This window comes from Microplitis mediator, chromosome 3 (genome assembly GCF_029852145.1).
Source record: "Microplitis mediator isolate UGA2020A chromosome 3, iyMicMedi2.1, whole genome shotgun sequence".
NCBI classification, from domain to species: Eukaryota; Metazoa; Arthropoda; class Insecta; order Hymenoptera; family Braconidae; genus Microplitis; species Microplitis mediator.
The window spans coordinates 20,218,832-20,230,728 of NC_079971.1; the positions used below are offsets into that span (position 1 = coordinate 20,218,832).

General features: G+C 31.3%; 1 protein-coding gene across 1 annotated transcript; it reads left to right on the forward strand.

Annotated features, from left to right (window-relative positions):
* The first annotated feature begins 2,722 nt into the window (after positions 1 to 2,722).
* On the forward strand, positions 2,723 to 6,173 carry LOC130665977 (dorsal-ventral patterning protein tolloid-like). Its single transcript, XM_057466611.1, has 5 exons — positions 2,723 to 3,078; positions 3,161 to 3,342; positions 4,547 to 4,777; positions 4,855 to 5,076; positions 5,689 to 6,173. Exons 1-5 carry the CDS (start codon positions 2,723 to 2,725, stop codon positions 6,171 to 6,173), a joined length of 1,476 nt encoding a protein of 491 aa, XP_057322594.1.
* Positions 6,174 to 11,897: the final 5,724 nt, after the last annotated feature.

Below are 11,897 nucleotides of genomic sequence, written 5' to 3' on the forward strand. Positions count from 1 at the left end.
GTTGGTGGGGATAGCATATACAAAGATGTATTACAAGTTCTGAAACTTTTGTTCAAAGGACACATCGGGCCGTCAGACATTGGAAAGGACTCGCGCGCGGGAGATCAGCGTTCGAATCTCGGTTGATTCAAGTGAATTTTTAAAAAACAAAAATCCACACCAACACCAATACAGATGACAGAAATAATAATAATAATAACCAATAATAATAAAAAGTTAAAAAACTACTAAAAATTTAATTTAATTTTTTTCCATTCGAATATAGTAAAATTTACTAAACGGGATAGTAAAATTTACTTAATGAGATAGTAAAATTAACTAAACTGGGATAGTAAAATTTACTAAACGACTTAAAATATGCTAATCTGTTTATGAATTTTTCATATAAATCATAAGCGTTTCAAGATTACTATCCAAACTTAGTAATTATTCTCATACTTTTTAGTAAAATTTACTATATTTTTTTCTCCGTGTAAAAGTTCAATAACAGACTAAGTAGTCCAAATACAGTCCAGTTAGACTAAAATCAGATCAAATTTTTCGACCCAGGCTGTTTCTGTACAATGATATACTTATTTATAAATGACCAAAAAATGTGTATGTGTACCTGCGTACATATATAAATACGTATGTCTCTCAAAATATGAATTTTTTAAAAGTTAATTTTGTTTATTCAAATATTTAACATCTAATAAATTTTTATTTTACAACGAATAATAAATTAAATCCTAAACAAAAAAAATCGGTCTATTGGTTGACCCTGCGGGCCAGCCTCGAAACTTCCCACTGTTTTCGAGCTCCTTGAGCTTGAAAAAATTGCTGTGAGTACATTTTCGAGCTCGAAAATACTTTTGTATGCTGTTGTTTTCGAAAAACATTTTTTACCATTTTTTCTCCAACAATATCTCTCAAACGAATCGACCGATTGAGACGGTTGAGGTAGCAATCGACGCATTTTATTGAGTTCTAGAGCTGATCAGATTTTGAAAATGATTTATCTAGTCATTGTTGAGAAATTTCAAAAAAACTAAAAAAATATATTTTTTTACATTCTTTTGTTAATGGTTTCTCTTGAACGAATGAACCGATTTTGATGGTTGAGGTGGCATTCGACGCGGCTTATAAAGTTTCAGAGCTGATTAGATTTTGGAATCAATCCACCGAGCACATTAAAAGTTATCCGAAAAAAACATTTTTGAAAAAATTTTATTTTTGGAACATCTCCGAACGCACCCTACTGATCAAGCTCAATTTTTCACAGCTTTTAGATAGTAACAAGCCACGTCGAATGACACCTTGATGATTAAAATTGGTTCAACCGTTCAGAAGTTACAGATATTTACATACGTATGTACTTACGTGCATACATACATACATACGCTCGGACATCATCTTGAAATTCGTCAGAATAGCTTCCTAGAACCTCAAAACGTCAAGATCTCTTAGAAATTCGATTTTCAAAAATCGTACCGAAATTAATAACTTCCCGAATTTCTGAAAATTTTCAATTTTCTTAGCGGGAAGTTAAAAAAAAGGAGATCAAAATATCTTTAAATAAACTTGAGTTTCTTCGATTAAGAACATAATTTTGAATGAAATCTTCAAACTTTTGCACCAAAAATATATTATTAGATTGAAAATTTCAATAGCATAATTTCTTGTAGTAAAAATTTACAATGAATCAAAAAGATTTTTTTTTCTCAATGTACGACAATCATTATTAAATAAATGAATAAATTACAACATAAGCATTTACAAAACGTTTTTTATTTTTTATGCTCATTTATTTAAGCCAAAAATTTTGAATTTAAATTTATTTTTCATTGCCTGATTAAATGTTTTAAAGTTATTTTAGGAACTTACATAGTATAGTCATATTCATTAAACTCATTATCTTCTTCAGGAAATGGTGAGTTATTTTTTGACTATTTAATTATTTTTTTTTTACAGTTATACTTTATAGACTTTTCCTGATATTTTTATAGCCGGTCATCGGCAATTAAAGTGGTTAAAAATAATTATCATTTAATTAATAACAATGCCTTCGATTGTATTATAGGCGGAAAATTAATATTTAATAGCTACAGTATAATTTATATATATAACAGTGATTAATCTTTTAAGTTTTAGTTACTTCAAAAATAATTATTTCTATACACAGAAAAAACAGATATCTTGAGTCAAGAAAATATTTTTGAAGACAAACGTTTTCGGGAACCAAGTCAAGATTTTCTTGAGCCAAGAGAATTCGTCTTGGTTGGAAAAGATTTCTACTTTATCTGAGAAAATTTTGGTCTCCAAAAAAATTTTCTTGAATCAAGAATATTAACCTTCAGTCGAGAATTTTTTTTTTTGTGTGTACTGATAATTTTTATCCATCAATTTTTGGTCTTTGTAAGTATCGATTATATCAATACTATATCAATATTAACTCCCCTTTTGAGTGAATTTTACTCTATAAATTAACTCTTATCCGCTCCGCATTCACTCCGGGATTTACCCGCTATCACTTCACAAATTTTTTACAGTGTATTAGTAGATATAAAAGACATTAGTAGATAAAACAATATTTTCAAGTAATAATTTATAATTGCAAATATAAATAAATTTATGAGTAAGAACTGATTAACACTTGAACGTTCATAAATATTGTTTTTGTTTTCTGTTACTCCAGATTCAACGTGAAAAAATAAATAAATATTTGTTAAATAATAATTAAAAAATGGAATTCATTTCGCAAATTTTTGCAGTCCAATTGCTTATGTTAATAATAACTGTAATAAATTCATATATTTTACCACATGAAGTCTTAAACCGTGATACGAAAAATGTAACACAGCTTGAGAAAGATCAAGAATTGTTTAATAGAACACGCAGAACAGCTGCCACAACAGATAAAAGTCGTCTTTGGGATAAGGGTATTATTCCCTATGTATTTGATAATGTTTTTGCTGAATCACAAAAGAGATTAATAAAAAAAGCAATGCGAGAATGGGAGAGATCAACTTGTATAACATTCGTTAAAAGAATCCGGGGAAACCAAGCAAAGTTTTTAAAATTTACTAAATTAAATTGCGGGTATTTATAGTTGCATAGATTAATAATTTCGCTAAACATATGAAATAATCAATTATTATTAATAATTAATGAATACTTGCAGATGTTGTTTTATGGACTCACCGATTTATCGAAACGTAAAATTAGTCAGTTTACAAAATAATAAGTGTATCAATTTACCGATTATTCTTCATGAGTTGGGACACGCAATTGGTTTTGAACATGAACATAATCGTCCAGACCGTGATAAATATGTTGATATCATTGATGGAAACATACATCCTGGTATTTATACGTTTGAGTTTATGTTGAAAGTGACAAATTCTGTTATAAGTTTTCCGAAACGGAAGGAAAGTAGGATATGTTCCAACCCACGTGTATGATTGCCTTCCCCAGCTGGAATCAAGGGCTGCAAGCACGCTGATTGGGACGCCCTAACTTCCTCCCGAGTGTGAATACGATTTTTCACCAGATCTGTACCTGAAAGTTTGAATTTTTGTCTCTGTTTGTGGAAGGACTGGCGTATGCACTAATTTTGATCATTTGTTTTCTCATAAGAGAAATAATTCTAGCGGATCCGAATTTCGGTAAATTACGGTATTTTGCGATAAAAACACCGTAATTTACGACCATTTCTGGCATTGTACCGTAATTCAGAGAAATACTTCACTTTACGGTAAAATGTCGTAATCTTGCAGTAGATCTGCACGCTTACGGTGAAATACCGCAATTCTACCGCAAATTTGCGGTAAAATACCGCACTTTCATCTAGAATACTATAAGATTTTTGCAAATTTATGGTGAAATACCGTAATTTACCGTAAAATCTCATCATTTGTTCTAAGATACCGCAATTTGCAGTAAAATACCGTATTTTGCCGTAATTCTTCCGAATACTGTAAATTACTGCGATTCTCATAAGTTACCGTAATTCGGATCCGCCAGGGAAAAGAACGATTTTCTTCCCTCTAAACAAGGTAAGAATTTAAACTTTCGGTGCAGGTCCGCCGAAATAGTAGTTTATCTATCGAGTGCGAGCGTCTTAGACTCGATTGTACTAGATAAATACATTAGTTTTTGTGACAGATATTTGAAATTTACTACATTTAGTGCCTATAAATGGCAGGTTATAAGTCCGCGTTTATTTATTTGGTAAGATTGTTTTGAGTATTTATTGTAAATTAGAGAGAGGTCGGTAAGTGGATTAATTAAAATGATGATAAATTTTGTCACAAGATGGCTCGTTAAGTTACTTCGATATTTTTTGGTCGTTTGCTGTCGCACATGTAACCAAAAAATATTTTTTGATCCGATGATGACGTCACTATTAGAACGATTAGGTATCTTTTTTACCAGCTGTATCTTATCTAATATTTTTAGCTGCCGGCTAAAGGCGCTAAATGTCGTAGATTTCAAGTGTCTGTCACAAAAAATATATTATTAGTAAAATAAATAAAATTGATAAATAGATTTTAATCGTTTCAAAAAGATTACGTAGACCAGTTCACAAAACTATCACATGGTGAAGTAAAGACATTCAATCAATCCTACGATTATCGTTCAGTAATGCACTATCCCCAAGAATCATTCTCATATTTCTCAAATATGAAAACACTTATCCCAAGGGAAAAAAATGAAAATATAACTCCAGCAATCGGATACAATAATAAACTCAGTTTGGGTGATTCAGTTACAACAAATATTTTGTACCAGTGTCCCAGTAATGTTTTGTTTCATATCATGAAATATTTAAAATATGTTATCATGAGTTGCAGAACTATTTGTTTTGTTTTTTAGAATGTGGAGGAACATTATTGGGGCCTAGTGGTTTTTTTAAGTCGCCAATAAACCCGAATGGATCATTGGTTGGTTCCGAACGTTGTGAATGGCGAATAAGGGCTGCCGAAGGTGAAAAAATCGAAGTTTACATAACGGGATTGAGTATTTACGAGACTCATGATTGTGCAGTTGATTATTTGGAAATCAAAAACGGCTATAGAACTGATGGTCAAGTGCTGGGTTCGTTTTTTCGTATAAACAAATTATGCTGTTTAAGGGGGACCACTGGTGTGAAATTTTGAAAAAATTGATTATTTTGTTGCATATTTCGATAGTCTATAGCTTCTGGAATAAAATACAAAAATTTCAAGGCCATATCTCAAATAGTTTTTTTTAGCTACAGCCATTTGAAGATCAGCCGCTCATCAGATTTTTGCGCGAAATTTGAAATTTCTTTTAAAAACTCCGCAATTGTTAAATTTCAATTTGTTCCTTAGCCCGAAGCTCATGGTACAGAAAATGCCTTCTAGTTTATTAAACTTTTCGGATTTTTTGACATCGAGCACTGTAAAGGTCGCTATCACTGCAGTGGGAAGACTTTTTTTTGGAGCGTTGAGAGATTGTATATAACTCGCTGAATTTCAAATTTTTTGGTTCGAAAATTTCATCTTGTGTTTATTTTATATTAACAAATATATCCTTAGAACATGAAAACATTCCATGCGGTAGTTTTCTTAACAAAAATTCCCAAAAATCATCTTTTTTTCGTGCAGTTACACTAGTGGTCCCCCTTAACAATTTAATCATTGTTTGTAATATTCAAATCTTAATATATAAATTTGTTTTTTTTAGCTCGTTATTGTGGAGATAGTTATACGGCCTATGTAATTGCTAGTAATTATTTGCTAGTGACTTATGTAAAAAATAGTGACAAAAGTATTTATAATCGTTTCCTAGCTGATTACAAGACTATATGTGGAGGTGATGTTGGTCTTGAAAAAGATACACCTTTTAATTTCGAATCGACAAATTATCCTGATAAGTACCCGCCAAATAGACGGTGCATTTGGTACTTTACAGCACCAGAAAATCATCGTATAGTAATGAAGATCAATTACTTTGCTCTTGAAATGAGTGACGATTGTATAAATGATTTTCTCGAAATAAGAGACGGCAATGATGAACATGCAGTTCTTATTGGACTTTACTGCGGTGCTAAATACGTTTCTAAAGTCAATTCGACGAAAAACAAATTGTCAGTTGTATTTGGGAGTAATAACATGAAGGAACATTTCGGGTTTTCCTCTACCCTCACGGCTATTCTAATCGAAAACTAATTTAATAAATTACGTTTTGTACATTTCTTCGAAATCTTTATTTCAATTGTTATTTTATTATATTTACAATGCGCAGTATTTGATATTGTGGGCGTATATCCCATGATTCCTAGTAATTATAATTATATAGTACTCATTCCTGTTCTGGAGGTTAATGAGAACTACGAGATCTAAGTAACCATTCCTGTCACTAAATAGTAAGAGTTCTCGCATTCTATACAGCAACAACAGCTGTGTTGAAAGGTCTGTATGCTCTTGAACTATAAACGACGACTATTTTAACAGCAACCAGTCAAATGAAACATTTACTGTCTAGCACAGCACTGGTTACTATTTAAAAAGTAATAGTACGTGTTAAGCAATGACTTACTTCTATGCTAATATGAATCTGTCATGTTAAAATATATTTTTTGTCGACTACTGCGCAGAACAGTAACCAGTACTATCTATTTCTTTCCGTGTATAGTCCGTAATTCCTCTAGAATAGTCTCTATTCTCCATACCCTTGTAGGAAAAAAAATATTGACAACGGGACCGGTCTTGGCACAATACTGGGCTACCCAGGCTCGGCCTCCAAAGGTTGATCCGAGTTCCGACCAACGTTCAAGTAACGAGCCTCGGTTCGCCAGTCTTGGGCCAAGATTCAGCCACTACTCAAGTAACAAGCCCTGGTTTACCAGTCTAAGTAACAAATGGTACCTAAAAACCTCTGGCTTCTGTGAATAGCGTAACAGCCTAGTGGATAAGACACTTGCCTAGCAGCCATGAAGGACCAGGTTCGAGACCCAGCAAATGCAAAAAAAAATTAGTTTTATCGATCCACCTGATTTCTCTGTGTACAAATTTATTTCCATATGTTACCATCACGCACATGTCTACTAATATTTTTTTTTTTTAAATTTATTTTTAATAAGTATAGGTGCTTATTTAGCAACAGCCTTGGCACAATACTGGCTCTCGATATTGGGCCAATACTTAGATGCAGTCTTGGCACAACACTGTCACTCAATAAGTCTTGCGCCAACCCTCGACCAAGCTTGGGCCTATTGGTCTTTCCTATAAGGATATGGGTGTCATAGTAGTACCGGACCATGTTGGCCACTGGTCGAAATTTGATGTGTTTATTTCAATTTCCGATAGATGGCCAACACGGTCTGGCGCTAATAAGACATCATAGCATTCCAAGCAAGAATAATGTCTCCGTGTACTTGTATCAAAATACTGTGTTACATTCTGGCCTTTGGAAATGAAAATGCCTGTTTTTGGAAATGATTATATTAATGATGTATGATAATAATGATTAATAAATTTTATAAAATTTATTTAGTCTTTTTTGGATTTAGTTATTTACAAACATCGATAATTATCCTGAAATTCCCAGATGCTATTATTTCGTATGTTCACTTAATCCGATGTACTTTAAATTATAAGTGATTCAGTTTTAGTGGTAGGGGATACTCTGCTTTTAATTCTTAAGCTGATCAATTTCGGTAAAATCATTCGTAACAAATTCTTCGACAGAATAGAATGTCTTCTGTTCATGTTGTCGATTGAAGTATATTTCAATACTTATTAATTAAAATTTATCTGTGAGTTTATTAATTAAAAAGGTTAATAATTGTTAATGTTTTTCATGAAATATTTAATGGTGACTATTTTTTTTTTTATTTATTAAAAGTGAAATTTTTTTTTTCAGTTTTCGCTTGTTGTCATTTAAGTTCGGCAAAAAAAATTTCTCTTAAAGTGTAATTAACTAAATAATTTTTTAAATTGTAATATAATTAAAATGAGTACTCAAGAGTCGTCGGAAGAAGGGAATTTTCGGGTATCTCACACATGGAAGTCGGTGCCTTACAACCAAAATCACTCAGTGCGATCAGAGTATTTTTTTTTACCATACAATCTTGAAGTAAGATTTTGTATATTAGCCCATCGATTCGAAGCTTCAAACATTGCTGTTATACATATCGAAGTTTTAAAAAAATGTATGAGACCTTATGCCGAAGCCGATATTACAATCACGTTAAGTGACGGTGTTTCTAAAACTGAAGAAATTCGTGATTGGAGTGAATCTAGTAGTATATTTTGTTTTTCCAATAAAATAAACAGTAAGCAATGGCATCCAGACATAAAGTGTGATATCAATAAGTATCGATTTATAAGTGAAGAAGAAAGGAAAAACAGTTTGAATAAAAAAAAAATTTATCCGTTACAAGATTTATTGTTTTCACCGGTTGGGAGTGATGTCAGCATAATTGTTGAAAATAGAGTTTTACATGCGCACAAATTTGTAATTAAACATTTCAGTAGTGTTTTGTGTGCTTATCTTCAATCAGTGGGTAATAATTCTAACCACAATATTTTGCGTATAAATAATGTGAGTTTGCGTGCAATGAAAGAAATAATAACTTTTATGTATACCGGAAAATTTAAAATTGAAGATATTGCTACATGGACACTTGTTGTAGAAGCAGCAAGAATTTACAATATTGAAAAAATACACGAATATTGTTTTCCTAAAATACTTAACTATATCGATTCAAATGACCTCGCACAATGTTTGTTATCCGGTGATAGAATTATGGCTTGATAAATTGTGTAAAATGTTAACTGGGTAACGTAAGTTGGTACTTTTACAGTTAAAATATTGCCTTGTTATAGTAAAAGCTTTTTATAATTTTTAATTATAAAATAATTTATACCTTGAGGCCGTAAAAAATATCAATCATTATAAAAATATTGTATTTATCTATTGGGTAAAAAAAATTGTCTCGTATTTTGATAGTAGATATTGTTCATAAAAGTAGACAATCTCTACGTAGAGAAAAATTGAGTTGGAAAATCAACGAATTTTTATTATGGTGACAGGCAAATTTAATACAGGAAGTTGAGTCACCAAAAAGTTATAATGCTGTGCTATAATTATTGTAAGCATCCAAAAATATTTTATACCCTACATAAAAAAAGGATTTTTTGTACCAAGGAATTTTTTGCAATTAATATTAAAAAAAAATTTTTCTTAGGGGTAAAAAAAATTTTTTGCCCAAAGAAATTTTCTTTCATCCCAAGAAAATATTTTCTGGCCCCAAAAAAAGTTTTTCTCGCCCAAAGAAAATTTTAGTTTTCAAATCATACTGCAAAAAATTTCTTGGTTCAAATAAAAATTTTCTTGGAGAGAGTAAAAATTTTTTGTACCAATAAATCCTTTTTTTTCTGTGTACTATAATTCCTCTTTCAGACAAATAACTTTCATTAGAATTTATTGACAAGTTTTAAGTGTAGTCATGTGGGGCAAGTGTGCGCTTTGGGTAAGTGTGTGCAAGCCCATTCATTTCGGACTGAAATGCATGGGCTTGCACACACTTACCTATTGCGCACACTTACCTCACATGACTCTATAAAAGGATTTGTAGCACAACATAATAATTTTTTGGCAAATCGACTTCCTGTTTCAAATATGATTGCCATCATAATAAAGATTCGTAAATTTTATAAGTGCTTTTTTCTCCGAACAGTAATAAAATCATCATTTTTGTGCGTAATTAATTTAATTTGTCATTCTGAAAGCTTTCTTATCATACAAAAATTTTATACAAATAAAGATAATCATTAATCATAATGATTTAATAGTTAATCTTATGGGCAATTATCTTTGGAAGTTAGTCATGATTTCATTGTTTCATTTTTAATTGATTATAACTATGTATGTATATTTATTCTCAACAGGTTCTAGAAAAAAAATATTCATAACAAATTTTATAATGAAAATTTTGAAGCTTTTAGAAAATTTGTAAAGTATTTTTCTCTGAATTAAGACACGCTTATATATGAATAAATATACTAAATGAATGATATACTTGAATATATGTTCATTAATAAATATACTGAATCACATCTAAAATAGACTATTTTTATTATAACCCACAAAACACCTTTTGGTAGATTTTATATAGAAATCTAACTATTGTGTGTGTCCTTGTGGTGGAAATTTCATAGAATTTCGCTATAATCTGATGTAAGTAATCGATTAGGTTTAAAAAATACCATTGATTCAAAAGCTTATACATAAATAGAGGAAAGGGAGCAAAATGGAGTACCCCCAAATTTTTTTTTAAATGTTTTTAATCATTCTAAAATAATTTTATTTTCTGTAAATATATGATTGAGGATTATTTTGAAGTTGTTGAATATCATTAAAAAAAAAAAGATTTAACGTATTTGAGTCCCCGAAAATTTAGTATTTTCTTAAGTACCCCATTTTGCTTCCCCTCTCCCTTCTATATATCTGCACTAAATATAATCTAAAGCGCACACGATTAGCTTCGTTTTTCGATTTTCAATTTTTTATTTCGACAATTCCTCGAAATAGTTTGATGGCATTTAAACAAAACGAAATCGAAAATAAAGCAGTTGACATGTAAAAAAATGAGCTATTGGTCTGTTCTTATTGAAACTCGAAACAAGTTTGAGCCAATGACTCTATGGCGCGAAATGCTTCTACCGTACGCTGACCTTGAAACCTCAGCGGCATTACGCTAGTTTTACGCGGAGCTGTAATAATTCAATTCACGTTAAAAGATCGGCGCTCAATTTTAGTTGCATGTCAGTAAAAAATAGTGAAAGGGTTCCATGTAATTTTGTCAGATCGCATGTCCGGACAAAAATAATAACAATAATCGTCGCATGGATATCTGCGACTCAATGAGATAATTTTGAGCAGTGGAGGGGATATTCTCTCACTTGTGAGTGGCTCGCAGATCCCGTCGAAAATAATAATAATAGTAATCGTGTCGGTAACCGCGAGCCAATAAAAACATATTTTGTAGGAGAGGGAGATTTTCTCGACTGTGAGTGGCTCGCAGTCACCGATACAAACTAATAACAACAATAATTACATCGGTATCTGCGATCCAATGACAATGCATTCAAAGTTGCGGGAAAAATTAATCAGCTCAGAAAAAAATAAATAACGTAGGAATTTTAAATTTATAATTAATGTTCTTTATGAAACATTTTCCATCCCAGAATCGTTCATTACATGGCTTTCGACACACCAGGAGTCTTTATTATTTTTCACCAGATATGCACCTGAACGATTAAATGTTTGTCTGCTTACGGAAAAAACGGTGCAACTAAAGCAGTTGTTACTTTCTTTTAGTGACACTTCTCTGATAGCCACACGGAGAGAAAAAAATAGTTATAATTCCTATGTAGAATGGTAACCATTACTATATCACATAGAAACGAGGATTTTTTAACGTCGAGAGTCACCGGGCAGAGTAATCCCCCCCCCCCCCCATTCTACATAGTAACGGTGGTTATGCTAGCATAGAAGTGATTACTATTCTACATTGACGAGAGAACTATGTAAATGGATATGGCTACAATGTTACCTAGTAACGTTTACGATGTTTTATTTATTTCATTTTTAGTAAATAAGGTTATGACAAAACAAATAACTCAGGTTACTATAAATAGATATATGTAGAAATTGAATTAATCTATTGAAATAATTAAGATATTGCTCAAAATGAAATATCATTTTTTGATAACAGATAAATAATAATTAAATAAATTAAAATATTTAATAATATACTTCGCACATATACATGTAACACATACACATAGGTTACTGCGCAAACGTCCGCGCATGTTTACTTTCTTGTCTCACTTATTAAACTGTAACGACAGCTATTCCAGCATGGGACTGAGTACCATTCTACA